The 20,974-nt window shown below is 60.4% G+C and overlaps 1 protein-coding gene across 7 annotated transcripts in view; it reads right to left on the reverse strand.

Moving 5' to 3' along the window:
• The window catches only part of MICAL3 (microtubule associated monooxygenase, calponin and LIM domain containing 3), a 141,604-nt gene that overhangs the window by 18,381 nt on the left and 102,249 nt on the right, over positions 1-20,974 (reverse strand). For all 7 annotated transcript variants that reach the window (XM_070453283.1, XM_070453286.1, XM_070453285.1 and 4 more), the window contains 7 exons: positions 12,572-12,767; positions 10,330-10,568; positions 7,109-7,246; positions 3,271-3,384; positions 2,709-2,846; positions 2,541-2,623; positions 90-1,797 (listed from right to left, as the gene is read on the reverse strand). In XM_070453283.1, coding sequence (XP_070309384.1) covers positions 90-1,797; positions 2,541-2,623; positions 2,709-2,846; positions 3,271-3,384; positions 7,109-7,246; positions 10,330-10,568; positions 12,572-12,767 — 2,616 coding nt within the window. The remainder of the gene's footprint in view (positions 1-89; positions 1,798-2,540; positions 2,624-2,708; positions 2,847-3,270; positions 3,385-7,108; positions 7,247-10,329; positions 10,569-12,571; positions 12,768-20,974) is intronic.

Here is a 20,974-nt window from a genome sequence, read left to right on the forward strand (position 1 = left end):
GGCAAGGGGTCTTCGGAGGGAACCGTGGGGACGGGAGAGCCTGCACCCCAAGCTGTGCCCAGGGCAGGGGTGGGGCTGCACTGCCGAACCTGCTCTTGAGACGGGAGATGCCCTGGGCTTGCCAGCATCCACTGTGGTCCCGCTGGAAGGGGTGCTGGGGCAGGACCGGCCGTCGCTCTTCTTCTTCTTGTCCTTCCGGTACCCGGAGAAGACGGACTTCCACAGAGACCTGGGCTTGGCGGCCACTTCCTCCAGAGTGCCAGGGCTAGGCCTCTCCAGGGGCTGGCCCTCGCCCTTGGGCTTCTTCTCTTTCTTGCTTCTCCGAGGAGAGAAGAGGGATGACCTCTTCTTGCTTTTCCCGCTGGAGCCCTCTGACGAGGTGACCGAGCCGTCCGGGCCCCCTGAGTCCGAGGGAGGGGACAGCACCTCCTCACTCGTGGCTTCTTGCCTCGGGGCAGGCTCCTCGGGGCCCTTGGGGGGCACAATAGCGGCTCTGCGAGGTGCAGGGGTCCTGGGGGTCCCAGGGGCTGCAGCCGCTACGTCCATCTCCTTCATCCTGCTCAACTGCCGGGCCATGGCGTCCCTCAGTGCTTGGCTCCGCACTGACTTCTCCCGAGCCCGCATGCGCTCGGCCGCCAGCTCCTTGGCCTCGGCCGAGACCAGCGGCAGCCCCCGCTTCTGCAATGGGACCCCACTCTCCGGCCCCCGGCCGTTCTCTGCAGCCAAGGGCGGCTTGGGGTGGGGCCAGTGGGAGGGGGGTGTGAAGAAGGTCTCCTGCAGACTCGAGTCCTCCGTGCGGTCATCACACGTGTTGTCATCATACGTGTCCTCCACGTCATCTGCGAAGGGGATCTCATCCACGCTCTCCACGAAAGACTTCCGCGCCTCCTCTTGGGGGGGCTGGGCAGGCTCCCGTGGGGGCCTCACGCAGGCAACCGGGGGTGTGGGTGTCGAGGCCACAGGCTGCCCTGCCAAGGCTGGCTTCCTGTGAAGGGTAGCAGGCTCCTCATCAGGAGGCGGGGGTGGCGGGCTGGAAGGGGGCGTGAGCATGGTGGAGTCGGAGGTGTTGAAGCTCTGGCTGCCCGGTGTCCTGGTGCGGGAGGAGCTACCCTGCAGGCCCAGCCCTGAGCTGCTGGACAGGTCTCTGTGCTCCTCCCGCGGGACCTTCGGCTCCCTGTCGGGCGGGGACACAGGGGTGGGCGGGCAGGGCTGGGCACCCTCGACGGTGGGCAGCCCCAGTTTCCTGGGGACAGATGGGAGTTTTAGGAGCCGGAGCCCCTCGCTCTGGGGGACCTTCTCTGTTTGATAGGCCTTCAGGGGAGGGGACTGGAAGGCAGGCTCAGACCCCGGGCTCCGGCGCACGGGCGTGAGCCCCAGGCTGCGGCGGATCTCGGCACTCTTCATCCAGAACTCAGCCACCAGGTCGCTGCGTTTCAGGGCCTCGTCCCCAGGGAGGGGGCTGACCAGTGTGTCCTTGGTGACCCCTTGGTTCTTCACAGGGAGGGGGGCCAGAGGGGTGGAGGTTCTGGCCGGCACGGGCTGGGAGCGGATGGGGGACAGGGTGGGGGATGGCACAGTGGCCTCAGGGGACGGCTGAGGCTGGGAGCAGATGGGCAGTGGGGCGGGCGGGGACTGGTGCTGGGGGCTGGCAGGCGAGGGCGGCGTCCTGGCTTCAGGCTGTGATCGGATGGGAGGGCGAGCTTCGGGCTCCGCTGGCGGGGTCGAGGGCTCCAGCAGAGGACTCTCGGCAGGTGACCCTACCCCGGTGGCCACAGTGGCAAGGGGGGGACAGGTGCTCTGTGGGAAATCGAGGTGACAGGAGCCACTCAGAAGGCAGGGCTGTGACAGGCGCGCTCTCCCACCAAGGGCCCGAGCTTCCTGAAGCAGCCTCTCCATCCTTGGGGCCATAGTCGAGGGCCAGGAGGATGCCCCCTCTTCTGCCCTGTCCAGCTCTGGAGCCCCTCACCCAGTGCACACAGGCAGCTTTCAGGCTGGGTTCATCCCAAGTGCACCTTGTTCTTCGGGCCCTGAAATGACACCAGCCAAAGGACAGCACGACGTGCCCTAGCCTGCCAGGGTCTCTGATGTGAGGCGGGAAAGTGTCAGTTACACTCTGCCTCCAGGCACTCTTTCCGACCACTCCTGGGCTCATCTCAGGGGAAAACACCCAAGTCACCTGTTCCTCAGGACCCAAAGACCAAGTCAAGTCGCCCCCAGCCTCCAGCTCTGGCCTCCCTGCAGATGTCTCCCCTAAAATGTGCTCCACAGGAAACAGTGTTACTATTTAGGGAGCATCTTGCACTGTATGGTGTGAACACCCCTGGTAACCCAGACACACATTTTTAATTCAGAAAAGCACAGTCATTTGAACATAACACTGAGAAGAAACAAATCTGCTACTCAAACCAGTGATTCCACAAATCCTGCTGTTTCAGCTTGCTGTGGTACCAGGAGACAATGGGCCAGATGGGGCTGGAGCCCCAGCCACTCCTGCTTCCAACAGCCCTGTCAGCACCGTAGGCAGTGGGTCGAACCCTTACCTGTGCCCCGGGGCTGCGGGCTGGGGAGGACAAGCCTGTGGGCTCCTCAGGGGACCGGGTGGGGCTGGAGACTCGGGAGGGACCTGAAAAAACAAGAAGCAGGATTTGCAAGAGGAAGCACCCCCTCTGGCTGGGCAGGGAGCCCAGGGGAAGGGGCTGCACACAGACCTCTCTCTGGGTGCCCTGCTGAGGCCAGTGGTAGCTCCTCCTCGCCGTCCGACACCCTCAGCTCCAGCTCTGCTCCCACCGCCGGCCGGTGCAGCTCCGTGTCAGCCTCAGACGGGATGTCGTCCGACCAGTGCTGATCTGGCCAAGGGAAGCAGCAGCACAGGCCTCTAGTGAGGCCGTGCTCCCCTGGCAAATGCTGCCTTCCCCCCGGCTTGGAGGCCAGCTGCCAGGACATCCAGCAGCAACGTGCATCCCGTCCCGGCCTGGCCCTGCCCGCTGGTCCTCTGATCCCCAGACTGCCCATATCATCCCATTGTTCCAGCCTCCAGAGGCAGCGGCTGCCTTAGAGGCCCTGTAGGAGGTCCCACATCTGCTCGGTTTCTCCCCATAACTGAATGAACACAGCCCCTGTCCACCGAGTGGGTGAAACGGCAGGTGTTCAGGTCAGTGCAGAACAAGGAAGGAACCATGAGTCCTAACGGCCACTCTTCCGAGCGCTTCGCTTCCACTTTAACGTGCACTGTTCCGCCTTCCCCGAGCTCAGAGCTCTCTGGTCCCGTACCGTCATCCAGCTCGGCGCCAGTGTCCCCTGCGTCCCCATTCTCTGCTGCCTCCCCTTCGACCTCTGCTGGTTCTGAGTCCACATCTCCTTCCAGGTCATCCTCATCGAATGGGACTGCAAGGCAGAAACATCAAAGGAAGGACAAAGAGAGATGGACAGACAAACTGGCAGTGGGGACGGACAGTGGCACTGGGTTCTCGGGGCTGTCCACGGGCAGACTACAGGGAGAAGGGAGAGGGCTGGGAGCTGAGAGCAGGGCGGGAGCTGGGCTGGGCCTCCTGAGCACACGGACCCAGCCAAGCAGGAGAGGAGAAGTGGCCTGGGCCGGCCGGCTTTCCTCTTCCCCCAGCAGCTGCTGGGAGAGCCTGTCTGAGAAGAATGGGGGGCAGGGGGAGAACGCTGCTTATCAGGCCCAGGTTGGCAGATGTCCAGCACATGTGGCAGCCAGGCCCTGTGCCGACCCCTTGACCCTCGAGGAACAGGACGAGGGGCCGTGGCCAGCCCTGCCTCTCAGAGAGGGGACCAAGTCCAGGCAGCTGGGGGTCTGTTCGCACCTGCACCGCTCAGCCTGGATCAGGGCTGTGTGCAGGGCTGGGCAGGGCTGTGGCCTCACTGGGAGAACTCAGACACGTCTCTTTCGGCACACAGGAGAGGGGGGAGGGTCATGTAAAGGTCCTTTCTGGACTTAAGACCAGCCCCTCCATGCCACAGGATGGGACAAAGTGTGATTTCTCCCAAGGAAGCAGCCCACACTCTCACACACTCACACCGGCCCCCACTCTGCACACGAAGCACTCAGACCAGCGGCCGGAGCAAGAGATAGCCAGCAGGAAGCTGCCCAGGATGCCAGGCTGGGAGTGCCTACACTGCCAGGACCTGCGTCCCTCCTGCCAAGGTGCCTAGAGGCTCTTCTCAGGGTCTCCTTTCAGGAGAGGGGCTGCCCTTTGACCTGCACGTACCCAGGCCCAAGGGTCCAGCCCTGCAGAAACCCAAGGCCAGGCCACGGGGCCACGACCCTCAGGGACCAGCAGCCAGGCCTCTCGAAGCTGCACTGCCCACAGCCAGGATGTGCAGTGACGAGCAGTGACCTAAAGCGCCCATGGGGTCAAAGCGAAAAGAAGCCGGGGACGAGAGACAGCCGTGACGGCCACTGGAGGTAAGCACCTCTAAGAGTTGGGCCTGCAGCTCGGGACCCGGGGGCCCTGGTGTTTTAAACACTTCCTTAAGCCGTGACTTGTTCTCACCATCTCTTCCATGCACTCAGCTTATTAGGACAAGGTGATGACACGCACCCGCTCCATAGAGTGCTAGAAAAATCCATCTGGAGTGGGTGAGGTGGGGAGGGCTGTGGGAGCTGGGAGCCCCACACAGCTCCTGAGCAGCCACAGAGCTGGTGGGACCTGAACACTGTCCTGTGATGATGGCATTGCTGGGAAAACCCTGTGGAAGCCTCTCAGTTACTCCCACTGACTGAGACATCCATGTGCTCACAGTGTTGCTGGGCACTCACTAAACTCGAGGGGAGGGCCTCCCAAGGCAAGCAACTCCCCCACCCCATGCTATCTGTGGGACAGCAGCTGGCCACTGTAGGGCTCCCTTTCAGAGAGGATCTGATGGGGACAGAACCTGGGCCCACCTCACAGAGGGCACCCTCCACCCCCCAAGCCCACACATGTGCTTGAATCTGCCTGTGAGCAGCCGGGCATCAACAGGTTAAGTTCACACATTTGCTGGAAGCAAGAGTGACGTGGACCCCCAACTGGCCGGGGTTCTGGGCACAGTGCACTAGAACCGCCCATCCCAGTCCTGGCCCCATGGCCCCGGGGCTTCTCCTACTCAGACACACGCCTGCCCTAGACGTGGGATCGGGAGTCGTCTACAGTCCTCAGCGGTACCCTGAAAGGAACGACTGTCACACATGTCAAAACACAGCAAGAAGCTTCAATGTGGCCGCAGCAGCGCTGAAAGAGAGACAGCCTGAGGGAGGAACTGAGGGTTAGTCCAGGGCAGGACGCAGAAGGGGTAGAAGCAGCCACACGCGGGAGCGGGTGTCGCCAACTCGCTCGGCTCTTGTCTAGTCTGCTGCTGCTGGGATGTTCCGACACCTCAGACTCGTCCAAGCATCCTGGGAACAAAACTAACTGTGGGGGGGACCAGCAGCCCTCCCTGCGGTTTGGTGCCTCCTGACGCGGGAGCTGAGGACACCGGGCGGCTGGCGAGAGAGGCTGGTGGGGCGGCCTAGGGCTTCTGTCCTGCCCACCCAACAGCGGCACGCTGGCCCTTCTGCACTGCACAGCCAAGGCCAGGACCTTCAGACGATGGAGTCCCATGACCTGCCTGGATATCAGAGCCCCTGGCTGAGAAACGCCCCCAGAACAGTTCAGTGAGGACAAGGGAGGCCTCACGGCTTCCTTGTGGTCCAAATGCTCAGAGAGCCCTGCACCTCAGCCTGCAGACCCAGCCTGTCCCCCACCTCCAGCTGAATCCCCCCACCCCATCCCCCCACCAGTACTGACTGCCTCCCACCCTGATGCTCCTGTTCAGTGGTTCTTCCAGCCTCCGCCCAGCCCTCACTTTCACAGACGTGAAACCTCAGCGCTACGCATGGTCCTCCAGCTTCAGCCTTCACCGATCTCTACTAACAGTGGTGTCTGTCTTCCCTGCCACCTGTACTCCTGCTCTCTCCCCTCGGGTCCTTCCAGGAGGGCGTGGGGTGTGTGTCTGGTCCATGCAAGGGTGGGCGGCCTGAGTGAGGCATGCACGTGCCCCCACCCTCTGCCGCGCATGCACCAGCGGCAGGACTGGAGTCCCGTGTTAAGGTACCAGCAGGGCTGCCGAGAGAGGGTTACAGTGAGTGGGCAGAGAACAAACATCACCAGTCTACCTCCGGAGACCGACTCCAGCCAGGCCTGTACTGCTGCACGGCGGACGGAGGGGAGGTCAGGCACTGAATTTAAAACAGACAACAAATACACAGTTACACGGGAGTAAGCGTTCCTGGTGAGGACAGCAAGGTCCTCCTGGAGTCTACAATGAAGGAGAGACAGACGACACTACAGCTCAAGGCCCAAGGTGCCCTGTGTGCTGGGTGAGGAGAGAACGGGTGGGGTGGGGGGGGAATGACGCAGCTCGAGTCCAAGTGGCGTCCCCAGGCAGCAGGCTCTCTCTTGGCTCCCAAAGAGCTGCTGGGTGTTTACGAGGCTGCAAAAATGGTTAGACATTGGTCCCTGTGGGCGCTAAATGCAAACACGCAAACAAAAGGGCAAGAGACAGAAGGAAAGACACCAAGGCGGGCATGCCAAGGTTGGGGCATGGAGAAGGATGCCCCCAACGCTCTCTAGGTTTTCCTTTCGTTCCTTTAAAGAAGCCAGAACAAGGGTCATCGTCATCCTCTTGTGAGATGCGGAGTGCCTCCCCTAAAACCCAGGGCTGGAAATGATGCTACTTCAGAGGCCTCCCTGAAGCAAATGTCTTTTTAGGACTTCATTTTAGTCCAAGATATGGTCCCCTGACCCCACTCTGTCCACACACACTCACACCCAGACACACAGCATGATGAAGAGCAAGCACATTCCCTCAAGTGGACAAAGAGGAGCCCGACCTAGTGACACCGGGCAAAGGCAGCAGATTCTCAGTTCTTCCAAGGTCAAGTTCACCCCATTGTTTCCAGTCAGAAGACAGCCCCCTTCTCACCCCACTGACGAGAGCCCAGGAAGCAGACACGCTTCACTGGCTCTTTCTTGTGTGGAGCCGGGCGGCCCGGCCCTACAGCAGAGTCCTCTGCAGCCGGAGGGGAAGGGGGCGGAGGCGCCCGGGGCCCTGCACCCCGAGCAGTTACCTCCAGGAAGGGGGGACTCGGGCGCCAGTGCCGCTTGCTCCTCCTGGTTCTCACGAATATGCGTCCAGTGCACGTCGGCCTGGATCTCCAGGGGATCGGCTGGGTTCAGCAGCTGCTGCAGCCTCCTCGGGCTCCCGACTAGGGGACCAGGTTCCAGGGGAGGAGGAGGTGAGGGAGGGAGAGAGGACGGGAAGAAGGAAGGAAGGAAGACAGGGGAATGTGAACAGTCCAGGGATGGAGGGAGCAGACACCATAGGACAGGAAACAGAGGCAAGGTTACCATATTTGCCAGGATCAGTGTGAAGCAGAAGCAGGCAAAAACTGAGAATCAGTGCATGCGCGCGCGCACACACACACACACACACACCCGACTCCTACTCATTCAGTGTGACCCCGCCCCTTGGAGCCTCAGTGCACGCTCCTGAGCGCGCACACACACGCACACACACTTGACTTCCTACTTGTTCGAGTGACACCCCGCCCCTTGGAGCCTCAATACATGTGCATATGCGCACGCGTGCACGCACACACACACACACACACACCTTCTACTCGTTCAGTGTGACTCTGTCCCTTGGAGCCTCAGTGCATGCGCGTGCACACACACACGCACACACACCTGACTCCTACTGGTTCAGTAAGACCCCACCCCTTGGAGCCTCACTCACGTTAACTGTCATCCATGAAGAGTGTTACTCCCCGTCCAGCGCAGAGCCCCTTCCTCTCTGCCGCTCTTTCCACCTCAACTGCCTTTAAGGGACCCAAGCGCAGGTCACGACTGGCCTCTGCAAGGCCAGCCTCCCACGCACGTGGCTCCAAGGCCACCAAGCCTGTGCCCACTGCCACTTGCTGCGTGGACAGAGACGTGGACGGGCCGGGCCATCCTGCAGGAACCAGCGGCTCACACAGGCACAGCGTGACTCTGTTGGGCCTCTCAGTCATCATCTGCCCCTTCTACGGTGGGCTGAGGCAGGGGTGGACTCAGAGGGGCCATAGCCAGGGAGGAGGTGGGCGGGGTCTGTCCTACAGACCACCACAGCTCAGGGAGCTCACAGGAACAAGAATTCAATCCCTCTGTACCTTTTCTGCAGTCAAAGCCCTTTCCTCTGACTCTCCTCTAGGGCCCCTCTGGTGCCCCCGGACACCAGACCCAGCTCCTCAGCCAGGTGAGAACCCTGCTGCCAGCATCCAAGGAACACGTGTGCACGCCCACCCTGGGGGCTCTGCATTGTCAGTACTAGGACCACACCATACACTTGGGTCAAAACAGGGGACAGCCAGCAACGTGGGGGCGGGGGACCACCGGAGGGAGGGCGGCTTTTCAGCAGCATCTGATCCGAAGGCCTCTCCACAGTCTACTGGGGCAATCTGGCTTCACCACAAGAACCACAACCTCCTAACTTTCTAGCAACAGGAAGACTGCTTGGGGCAGAGGCCACCGACAAGGCCACCAGATGTGGGTGGGGGCGCTGGACTGGGCTGGCGTGCCAGACTGGGCTGGCGTGGGCTCTCCTGGGAGCTGCTGGCTGCTAAGGGCTTTCTCAGGGGTCAAGGGTCCCTGGTGGAGCTGGACGGGCTGCGTCTCCAGACCAGGACAACAAATCCAAGAGAAGATGCAGGCCCCTCCTCCAGCTTCCAGGCAAGCAGAGGAAGACAGTGAGGCTCCCCCTGGGGGCTGCCAGTGTCCCACCAAGCAGGGGGGCCTGGGGACACACTGCCTGGGCACTCTGGGTGCTGGGCGCTCTGTGATGTGAGGTGAGCGGCTCGCATCAGAGCAGGGGCAGTCTTAACAGGATGGAGGACAGGCAGCGGGCATTCAAGGGGCAGAGGGGTCAGTCGGGTGGGCCTGGGGTGGCTGTCTCTCCTACTACTGCACTCTAGGAAAGCCCCCTCCTCACGTGGGACCTGCTCCTGGGGGCACGGCGGAGGCAGCAGGGATACTTTCACCTGCACCCAGGCCCTCATCCCCCTGCAGGAGCTGGCTCTGCAAGCATTCTCTGTCCCAGGGCCAGCACTTTCATCCTGCCGGAGCACCGCGGGGGCAGACGGGAGGAGGACAGAGAGAAGCATCACCCCCGGTTCCTCCAACTCAAGCCCAGCCCTACTTCTGCATCTAAGAAGTCATGTCTCAGGAAGGAAGAGAGGACGCACCCTGACCCTCAGCTGTGTCTGGGCTACAAGCCACCGAGGGACCTTCCAGGGAGGCTGTGCCCTTGCAGTCCCCGTGGACTGACCCCGGGCCATTGGCTCTGCAGGCAGGCCAGCAGCGGAAGGAACCCCAGACGCTGCCCCCCCCCCCCCGACTCCTCACATGAGGGGGTGTTCAGGCCCCAAGGGATGCCCTAGAGCCCCGCCTTGGCCTCTAGGAGAGAGGGAGGGAGGGAGGGAGGGAGCGAGGCCTGCAGGAGGACCTGGGCCAAAGGGGTGCCCACGTGCCCACGGAAGCCCTGCCTCATCTGTCGTGGGTCACCGGCTAACACAGTGCTCCAAGGACCCCCAGTTACTTGCACTGTGCCTGGCCGGAACCCGGCCCTCACTGAGCTGCAGTCCCCGGGCTGGGACTGGCTGCTGAGCTCAGGGACCTCCACGCGGGGCAGAGGTCCTAGAGCCACCGAGGGCCAGCCCTGGGGGCCAGGCTCCAGGCCAAGGAGTCACACCCTCCTGCCCTGTCCACGCGCCTGAAGAGACAGCACAAGCCTAACAGACACGAGTCCCCAAGGGCTCTGGTCTCCGCCTGCCTGGCCCCTGCTCACTACTCCGGACCCGGGGCAAGCCGGCACAGGGGAACGGCCCTCTGAGCTCCTTGTCACCACTCGGGCTCACACACACAGCCGACAGATGGGACCAACACCTCGAGTGCCTGATGAGGTGTCAGAGCCAGCCCGACCGCCCCGCCAGGACACGGCTCGCTCCCAGAACATCCCCAGGCTCCACGGGTGAGCCCGCCCGGAGGCCCTCTCCTCAATGCTCTGCAGCCCCCGACACCCGGGACCAGGGACCCCAGAAAGCTAAGTTCCCTCAGCTGGAACAGGACAGGAAGACGAGTGACCTGAGCTGCAGGAGGCCCTGGCCCGCCTCCATGCCCAGTTCTCCCTGATGGCCCATCACGGGTCCCCCAAGGCCTGGGAGAGAGGCGTCTGTCATGGGTCCCCAGCCACAGAAACCCACCCCTGCACACTGCGGTCTGACGTCAGGGTCAGGAGGAGAGGGTGTCCTCTGACCTTCACTAGACTCCTCGTCCTCCTCGTCCTCTTCGTCCTCGTCCTCCTCCTCCTCCTCCTCCTCCTCCTCGTCCTCCTCGTCCTCCTCCCCGGCCCCGAAGCTCCTGGAGGCCTCCAGCTCCTCTTCACTCTTCCCTCTCAGGAGGGCATGGATCCTCACGGCCTCCTTCCAGGGAACGCCGCCCAGGTCCGAGGTGGGCAGCGGGGGCTCCTCTTCCTCCATCTCCGACTCCGAACTGCTGTGGGAACGACCGGAGAACCCAGTGAGGGGACGTCTGGAGGTCAGGGGCACAGGCAGAGGAGTCGGCAAGGCAGCCGCCCGCTGCGGGCCAGGATGGGACAGAGGACGCCTCAGGGGCCAGCGCACCGGGGACAGGGGGGAAGCAGAGGGCAAGATGGGCGCACGGGCTGCCTGTGCAAGCCTCCCCACCCCCTGCGAGAGGCAGTCACTGCTCAAGGGTTCAGGCGCCCGCTCCTGGGGATAAGTGTGCCCCACCTCGCTCTGAGGGCTGGGCCTGGACGCCCGCTCCTGGGGATAAGCGCGCCCCACCTTGCTCCGAGGGCCCAGCCCAGCTGCCTGTGTCTGGGAGGGAGACCCTAAGCCCTCGGTGCCCTGCTTGACGGGGGAAGTCTGACTTCCTGCGGCCTCCGGTCAGGGTGGAGAGTCTAAGAAGGCAGTTTGGGGCAAAGGCTTTGAGTCACACAGCGTCAGCTGACCTGGAGCCCGGGCTCAACCACAACTACTCCCAAGAAGGAACGTGAACCCGGAGGCTCCGAGGGTATCGCCGCATGTCAGCACCAGGAGAGTGGCTCTACCTAAGCACGGCTGTGAGCACAGCCCCTCCAGAGGGTTCTGTTTCATCGTCTTTCTAGAAAATTATACCCCACCCAAGGGTGATGCGGGAGACTGTCACTTTCGCTGGGTCAGAAGCAAGGGTGGTCTCCTGGGCTGTGTTCCCTCAACCCTTCATGGGGCAAATGGCTCTGCCATGACAGCCCTGTCCACGCTGGGAAGGGGGTGTGAACACCCAGTTGTCAGGGTGAGCTGGTAGAGTGGGAGATGTACTTGACTTCACCACGCCTGTGCTACTCGTGGGTCCTCCAGCCATCCACTAGCTTGTTTTACCCATTTACAGTCAGTCTGTCATTCAGCAAATGCTTCTGAGCACCTAACTGAAGTTCAGTTAGTAGATGAGGAAGGAAAGAGCAGGTTCCTCACTGCTCAGCTCAGTCAAGTGAATCCTACTCCATTCATGCGTTCATTCATTCGTGCCACTAAAACTTACCAAGTGTCTGCTGCTCACAATGCCCTTCCCAGACGCTGCAGGGAACACTAAACTGCCACAGAAAAGATCCTCAGTCTCGAGGGAGACAAGATGCAAACAGCAAGACTAGACAGGGTGGCGATAACTGAAGTGGGTGAGGGTCAGGGCGAGGCAGTTTCCAGCAGGAAAACCTAGGGCTGTGGACCACAGAACGCGTGCCCTCTGGAGTCTGATTAGCTTTCAGTGTTGACTGAGCTATGTTTCTGCCTTATCACCGTGACGTCATTTGTTTACTTTCTTTTTAACTAACAACACTGACCAACCCTGGGCTTGTCATTTAACATCTTCCAAAACAGGTAATCAGGGTAAGAACGTCCCTGTGCTCATTCCTAACTTCAGGTCAATTTAAACAACTGCAGGTGGGAGAGGGGAGGCCAGGCTGCCCTCCCTTCGAGCCGAGCACACTGGGACCCCAGTCGTGGGTGGCAGTTCTCTGTGTGTGTGTGGGGGTGCTCAGGGTGGCCCATCCCTGGGCCATGTCACAAGGGTGGCCAACATGATGAGGTTCCACTTGAAGCTGCAGCAATTCAAGGACCATGGAGAAGAGCAAGGGACACACTTGGCATAAAAAAATTGGGCAGAGAGGTCAACCCTCACCTCTCGCCACAGCTACAGGCTCTCAGTCCCTTTCTGAGTGGTCTTGCCACGTGCTTCCGGAGACGAGAAGCAGGCAAGCCCACCCCCTGCCTCTGTGAAGGACAGAGGGAGGCAGTTCCTCCCAGGCCTCATGGTCCATGGGCACTCAGAGCAGCCCTTCAAGTCTGGCCAGGCTCCTCACAGCACATCAGACGAGGAGGCAGACAGGGAGGCCACGCGACCTGCCTGTCAAAGGTCACAGCCAGCATGCAGACCCAGATGAGCTGACTCAGGGCTCCACAGCGCCCGCCCCCAGCAGGCAGCAGTCCCCATAGGCTAACCTGCTGGCTGCGTCCTCCTCCGTCCCTGTGTCTAGCACACTGCTCAGGTTGTGCTCGGCCTGCGTCTCCTCGGGCACCTCCTCCAGCCCCTCTGCCTGCCGCACCGACAGCCGGTAGTTTTCCAGTTCGATCCTTTCCGGGGTGCCCCGCAGTCTCTTGGCGACGCTAGGCTCCTCTAGGCCATTCACGCTTGGGCCTGCAAGACAAGCAAGAAGCAAAGTTCTAGGGTCAGCAATGGGGATGACGGAAGGAACCTTCCCCTGGAAGGAGGGGCAGCCATCCTGAAAGGCTGGGGAGCTGGATGCCACAGCGGTCAACAAGGCTGGGGCCCCCAGAGCCCAGAGGATGCTGGTGTCTGTGTTGGGGGGTGGTGCAGAAGACAGAAGGCCCCTCATCTGCCCTGCAGGTAAGCCTGGGGAGCAGTGGACACTGGCTTGGGGGAGGGTCCAGGCTGGACCTGAAGGAAAGCAGCCTGTCGAGGGGAGAGTCCTCCCACTGCCCCCACCCCTCGGTCCAGGACACAGTTGGGGTTTGAGCACTGCACCTGGCTGGTCAATGGGGGGTCCAGGGAAGCTGTGCTGTGGAGCTTCTCACACCATGCAATTGTCTGTCTCATGTTGAGATTCATGGTAAAGTCTCTTTGTTCCATGGGACCCCCCTACATGGGCAACTGCATCCACACAGAACAGTCAGGCCCCCTCATTCCTGGTGATGCCAGCTGGACGGCTTGGTTGAACTGTGCTTGTCAGCTCTGTGTTGTAGAAGGACCTTTCCCCATTGGAATTAATAAGCAGATTTGCACAGTTGTGGATGGAGACCCTGGACTACCTGTTCCCAGCACCCCTGTGTCCATGGTCTGAAGATCACTGATGACCTTGCCTGGGTTGGCTGTTACTCTGGGAGGCCCACGGCAGTGCTTTCTAGACTATAGCATTCCTTTGTGAAGAACTCTTGAGGACCGCAGTGGGCACATGGACTCTGAAGAGCTCAGATGTCAGATGTCACCGCCACGCCCCCTCCACTCCCATCTCCATCCTCACACTTCCTGATACATCTTGTGACCCCACACTCGGGCAAAAGAGCCCCCCCCCCACTCTTGCCTGTGCCCACTGGGACAAGATGCAGCACGTGGATGCAGAGTCACACAGACCCCCCAAGACACTGGACCACACCAGCAACTGACTGAAAGATCTTAGGAAAATCCCATGACACGAAGAGTGCATTTCCTGATCTTCAATGAGGACAGTCCTGTGCCCAGGGTTACTGTGCATGTGAAGGGGATTATATTCACACACACACACACACACACACACACACACACACACACATGCACAAGGGCCGTCCCCGTGCCCACGTACACCACCCTCCTCTACTATGTTCACCATGTACACGGCAGCATTCCGCACACGAGCTAGGTGATACGTCTTGAGGTCCAGCAACCTTTTCACTGCCAAGTTGTACAGGTCTCCTGTATCCATTTGCCCTGGACTGCAAACGGCAGTTACTGCACAGAGAAAGCCGAGGGAGAGCACGACAAAGGGACCCCAGGAGGAAGCAAGCAGGCTGTGGGGCTCGCATCCCGCCAGGGCGGGGTCCCAGCTTCTGTGACACCCCAGGCTCTACAGAACGACACTGGGTTTGACTGGTCAAGTCACACCGCCAGCCTCAGGTGACAGGTGGTCTTCCGGAGAAGCTCAGAACTCAAGGAAAGATGGAAGGACAGGATTGAAAACCACTCCTCACACGCCAACTGTCTACTTGTCTATCCGTATGCTTACGTGAGGCACAGAGAAAAGAATGTTGTGTGGATGCAAGAGGGAGACACTGAACTGCCAGGAGTCAGCGGTGACAGATGGACCGAGGAGGGGAAACGCGACAGGGATGAATCAGAGCTGTCCCAGGAGACCTAGCCGGTGGGAGGGGACAGCCCACAGCCCAGGGAGTCCTTTCTAGAAGGCCGACGGGCTTGTCCACACCACAGGCCTATGCTCCCCGTCTGCAGGATCCCAGGGAACTTTTGCTTTCATGTTAGTTTTCTAGTGTTAAATTCTTTTTGCTGCTATTATTGCAGCATCTCCCATGGGTGCTTTTCTGGCACGTGGGAATCCTGGCACATATCATTCTCTCTAAGGCACATACCCTGGTCTCCACTAAAAGACTGTCCCAGAGCTCTGTGTAGCTCTCCAGGTAATATGTCTTTCCTGTGCTGAGACACCTCACAGGGGAAGCTCAATCGGGCCCAACCATCTGCTGCGTCAGCCTGTGGGAAGCTGCAGCTGTGACAAGCGCACTGGGGTTTGCTGGTGCTCTTTAGTCCCTGCCAGCCAAGCTCCAGCTGAAACTCTTGCCTTCCCAGCTGGCCACCCGCCTCCACACACCTGTGCACACAGGGGCGCCACAGGGGCCGCCCGAAAAACAGGAAGGCCCCTGTGATCTGCCCAAGGGAAGCAATCTGTCCACAAGCCACTCATGCAGCTGATCACATATGCGGCAGGTAAAGAGAAGGATGGCCCCACAGGTCAGCCCGGCCCAGGCCTCTCTCCTCCCTCTGCCTTGCGCACCCTCTGCAGGCCCCCCTAGGACTCAAGTTCATCTGTATCACGCCAGCTACCCTCTGAGCACACCTCAAACGGGGATGGGGACTCGGGGAGGAGGGTGCCCTCTGATGCAGAGCACTCCCAGTTGTCTCTGCCCCTGGGCACATTTTTAATAAACTGCCCATAATTCAGCTATCACAGGGACAAACCTGCCCACCCCTACCCCTGCCTTCAACAAAAGGCCGTCTGCTCTGCAGCAGACTCCTGTTGAAGACATCTCCCTCCCCCCAGGTAGCCCAAGATTTGTTTCTGGAAATGAGCCAAGTTCCATCAGCAGGCCCACAACCACCATCTGAAACACAGGCTCTCATCTGTCCACCGTCCTTGAGACTGGCCTGGAGACTGGCCAGTCCCTGAGACTGACCAGTGTCTGGGCAAGGGCCCTGTGAGGCTGATGGAGGAGAGCACAAAGCCCTTTCCAGCGGCCAGCCGGGCACCACAAGGCACTGTCCAGTCCCGACTCCATCCTGCAGGGGCCATGAGGCGGCACAGAAGGCCCTGGGGGACAGGGTGTGGGTGGAGCCAGACCACTCCCAGGCCCCGTTCCCGGGAAGCTGTAACCCTGCTGTTCCTCTGACTCTCACGTGGGTGCTGACAATTCAGCTTCACTAAACCCCATCTGTGACTGCTTTCCCTTCGTTGCTATAGTGAAGAGCTTCTGGTGGTCACAGAGTCAGCAGGTGACCTCACAGCCTATCCATGCAGGCCGAGGAAAAAGCAAGGCCAAATTTAGCCAAGCCCTGCAGGGACTTAATGTGCTGTGCCGGCCAGCTCCCAGGCCCAGTCTCAGGACCAGACACACAGGACCTTCTCACTGTTCTGTTTCCCCAAACCTCTGCCGTCTGGGAACACAGCCCACTGGGCCGTGCGGTCCTCACCCTGCAGGACGCATTGCCCAGTCAGCAGAAAGAACCCAAACTCACACTTACTCTGATGACCCCAGCATTTTCTGGAAGCCCCACCAACAATATGGCTGATTGTTGTCCTGAAATCCTGTCAGATCAACCAGCTTCCATGTGTTCTAGCTTATTTGCTCCTGACAACAGCCTTATGAGATAAGGGGAGCAGGGAGCCTTTCGTCCATGTTTTCTAACTTCATTAGACAGAAAAGCTGAACCTCAGAGAGACCACTGACCGGAGATGGCAGGGTGACAGGCTGCAGGGCTGGAGCCCAAGTCAGCGCCTTCTCTGCACATGTTCCCTAGCCCGGCTCTGTTCTCTGAGAATGACCATGTTCCGGGGTGCAGGGCGGTCCACTGTGGGTCATAAAAGACCTCTGGGCCTCTGTTCTAGAACGCATTCTCAACATCTGACAGCGTCCGCAGCACCTGCAAGGTGCTCCCACACGGGGCTGTGGGCTGACAGCCTGCCAGGGTGGAGACCCTGCATCACTGCCTTGGTTCTCCCACGCCCTCCGCATGGTCTCCCACAGGGAAGGACCACATGGAAGCGGATTTCACGCCTGCATGCTGTGCTCACTTCTGACTCTAGTCTAGAACGGTGGTTGTCAACCAGATGATCTTCTCTTTCGGGGTCTCCTGGCAACATCCCAACCTGGGAAGGGGTCTGGCATCCACGGATTCTACAAACAGCCGACAACACACAACACAGAAGTATCTACCCAAACGTCAACAGCACTGAGCCCGGAACGCTGCCTGAAGTCACAAGGGACTGTCTCCAACCTCAAGCTCAAGGGGCCAGCCGCCCGCCAGATGCTGGACCGCAGCCTGACGGACAAGGTCGTTAGGATGGAGCGGTGAGCTCAGACATCCCCCTCTGCTGCCCACCTCTGCTGCTCAGGTGAGGCATCCTGACCCCAGAGGGCAGTGAGTGGAGCAACCCCCCAGGAAGGACCACGCCAGGCATACAGGGCCACGCGCTGGGCACACCACCCCACCCTTCCCAGTCCTCCAGCGTGGCCTGGCTCACAGGAACTGTCCATCCCTGCCACGCAAGGGCTGCCCACACACCCGCCCGGCCCTCCAGAGCGGGGAACAGAAGCCCACAGGTCCGCCAGGAGGTCCGCTCACTAGCCCAGGGAGGAAACCAGACTTGGAAACACGATGTGGAAAAACACTGCTTCGTTTTCCGTGTCCCCAGCTCTCTTCATTTTTCCATTTCCCAAAACATCCTCTGCGGGCTCGCAGGGCCCGTCGCAGCATGCCTGCCTGCAGCTGGGCCCGATGTGCTCAGGCCTCTGAGTGCTCATGTGCCAACCGGAATGGCAGAGCCCAGACGGCAATGATGCATGCTCCCTGCTCAGCCGGGTTTCAGGGTCATTTGATATGAGTGGAGTCTGGAGGGGCCCAAACTCAAGACAGATGAGAAGGTCAGTGTTTCCTGTCCTGATGATTCTGCTCCAACTGTCAGTACAGAATCGGGCAGCCCCCATCTCTCCCTCTCCTTCGGCAAACCCCGCCCAGGGCGCCCGGCCGGGCCACTGCTGAGAACTGTAGAGCAGTGCGTCAGCTGCACCACCCTGGGGGCCTCTTAGGAGATGTGATAAAATGCGAGAGCAGAGGAGAAACTGGGGCCCAGGGAGCAGCACTGATCACCCCCCTGAACACAAGCCTGTCTCCTTGGGACTGACAGGCAGGAGGGTCCCAACGGACCCTCCTGGGGAGAGGTTGTTCCAGTCTATCCTCACTGACATGACTTCAGGCTTGGTTTCACTCGAATTCATCAACGAGAGCTGATACGGAGAAAACGAGGAGGAGCTGGCTCAACATCACTGCTCTCCTCCTCGGTCTCTTCTGACCATCCCCTTCACGTACCAGGGATGAATGCCCTTGGCTCTCAAATCCACCCTCTTTGCAAAGGCACATCCCCAGCCAGGGGGTGGCGGTCACTGCTAAAAAGCTGGGGACGTGTATTTCCTGGGAATAACCACACGCTCATGGATGACACAGGGCACTCAGGAATGTCTTTAACGCGTCATCTCTGAGGAGCCAATACGCAGCTCTTCCCTCTCCCCAGCAGACAAGCCGAGGCTGGAGGCCGGACAGTGCCAGGGCGGTGCTATGTCCTGCGGGCAGACTCCACCGGCTCCGCCCAGGTTGGTTACGTGGCCTCGATCCAGTCTGCAAAATGCTGCCTTCCTCGCAGCTACAGGGGAGTGCTGCATCTGGACAGCGCCTGGCACAGAAGTGCTGCATGCCTGCTGCATCAACATTACACGTCCTCCTGAACCGCGCTCTGAGTTTCTGTGACACCAGCTCCAGCAGCAGGTTGACCGGTACAGTCACTGGGGAAGCCCGACATGCCAAGCTTCACTCTGTTTTTATTTGACAGGGACTCCAGGGCAGAGATGGGTCATCCTGGCTGTAAACATCACAGCCCTTGGCGTGGTGTCTGCAGTCGCCGGGAGCACAGCCATCAGCTCAAGGCAGCCGCCGAGCCCTGCGACTCCAGGGCTCCAGCCTCCACTGGGGCCGGCTGCCCACACCTGCACCCGCTCCCCATGGGGCTGGGCCTCCAGCAGTGCTGAGGCCCCAAGAAAGCTCTGCCTCACTGAAGGCAGGCAGGGAGCTGGTGCAGAGTGACCCACGGGAGACCGAACCAAGGGTAAAACCTCTTTTAAAGGAAGAATCTACTGACCCAGAGAGGTGTGTTGGTAGCAAATGCTGGGAGGGAAATTTCACAACAGGTCTCTCCTACCTGGAGGTCCTTCTAGATCCTGACTCGGTTCTAGGAAACAGGGACACAAGAGTAAACAGGCTGCTGTAGCCATACTGGGACAACCTCAGCTGTACTGTTCCCCTTCGGGGTCTCAGATCCCTAGTCACACTTTCAGGTCTGACCTCTGAGAAGCCACGTAGCCCCAGGAGGGTCGCCCTCTCGGGAACTCACCTCCAAGGATATGAGGGGTCAGCACCATGGAAGAGCACGAGAGCTGAATGACGCACGCCTATCTGGGCCTCTGCATGCAAACAGCCCCGATGCTGTCACACGTCTGAGGCCCAGGCCCTCCCGGGGCCCCGGGCCTTGCCTGGCAGCCTAGGTCTACAGGGGCCCCAGTGAGGCCAAGTCTCAGGAAGTTGGCTGTGATGGAGGCCCAGGCACACCAGGACCCGGGGTGCAAGAACTCAAGAGACGCAGGTGCCTGATTGGAGGGCCCAAGCTCTTCCGGAGACCGGGGCCCCTTAACACAAAACAACTACCAAAGACCCACAGTTCCAGGTAAGGACACCGTGAAACAACACTGGCATGGTGGGAATAACCCTGATGCCTTACACAAGCACAGAAGAGGAGCTCAACGCACACACCGAGGACAGGCTCATGCGGTCAACGTACAGTCCACAGTGAGCTGGCAAGGACAGAGAGGTGAAGGACACGTGAGAGCTAACAGAGGTCCCGACTGGACTGTGAGGACTTTCCTGGTCATCACCCACACAGCCCCAGGAGCCCCGGAAGGCATCCCCAAACTGCCCTTTGCACCAACAAGAGGTGTCTGTGAGTGATGGGGGCACTCTGACCTCCCCTGTGGACACTATCAAGGGCGAGGTCAAGTTTGCTTGGCTTGAGTTAGGGCTTGGGTGGGTGGGAGAGGGGGTGACTTGCCCTCTCAATCACTGTCTTTCTTGGAGCAAAGCCTTGTCCCCACCCTTGGCCCAGAGGAGCTGTGGAGCATGAGGCACAACCCGGCACCACGCCTTCATCCCCACAGGTCCTTGGGATGGTCTCCTAGCCAGCACTCGCTGGGTGCAGGGCTGGACCCTAAGGTGCAAGGTAAGCCCTGGTTCGGGAGTCTTGGGGAAGTCTCAGAGCTCTCCAAAAGGGCCTGGGAGCTAGGCACTAGTTTCCCCAAAGCCCTGTGCAAGCCACTACACCCCAGAAAGGCCATGTGGGGGCTTGTCTCCAGTGTGTTCCTCAGGGCGGGACCCAGGGTCTGTCCCGCGCTCCCGTCCGCACACAGGAGCCCTCTCGGGGAGTGCGCCAGTCAGGGAGACAGCCAGGGAGCTGCTGAGAAAAGAAGAGACTGGGTCTCAAGAAGTTTCGGGAAGAAACAGACCCAAAGGGAATTCTCCACGGTCTTCACCCGCTCTTTCTCTCCCGGCCTTTTGCAGAGGCCAGGACAGACCCGACTGACTGATTTCTGAGAAAGGGGGAGAGGAGGCAGGCAAGAAGAATTCGGGACCCAGCAAGGTGCTGCAGCTGTGCGGGCACCCAAGAGTGGAGGGGAGAGGCCCTTCAAGCCAGACCCCGTCTCCTAGAGCACAGCTGTGTAGACGGGGTGCTCAGTGCCCCTCACCCCACCGTGGCACCCTCTCAGGGCCCGACTCAGCACCCAGACTGGCTACGCCTGGCTCCACGGGACGCACTGCCAAGGTCACAGCAAATGTGACAGGGTCTTGGAGGCTCAGCCCTCCAGGCTCCAGCGGTCAGGCAGAACTGGTCCCCCAGCTCAGGGTCCATGTCACAGAAAGAAACAGAGTCGGGAGGACAGACCTGGACCATCCCTATGGCCTGAGAGCCTCAAGCAGAGGAGAGGTGCCTATGTGCTCCTGGGCCTGGCACTAGCTCGTCAGGGGGAGGGCACTGGCCCGGGGCCCCGGCAGACACTGGCTCAGGGGGAGTTTCTGTTCCTCACCTGCCCGTCCCCCGGGGCCTTCATGCAGGCTGACTGGATGTGCAACACAGGTGGCATCTTCCTCCACGAAGCAAGCAAATGTCTTCCAGCATGCTCTCCCACCCCCAGAACAGGGGCCTTTCCACTGACAGGAACCTTTACTTCAGGTATAAACACCCTGTCTCCCCATTTCAGTACACCCACACTCTCTCCCGACCCAGCCCCGGAGCCAGAGTC

Source organism: Odocoileus virginianus, chromosome 23 (assembly GCF_023699985.2).
Source record: "Odocoileus virginianus isolate 20LAN1187 ecotype Illinois chromosome 23, Ovbor_1.2, whole genome shotgun sequence".
NCBI lineage: Eukaryota > Metazoa > Chordata > Mammalia > Artiodactyla > Cervidae > Odocoileus > Odocoileus virginianus.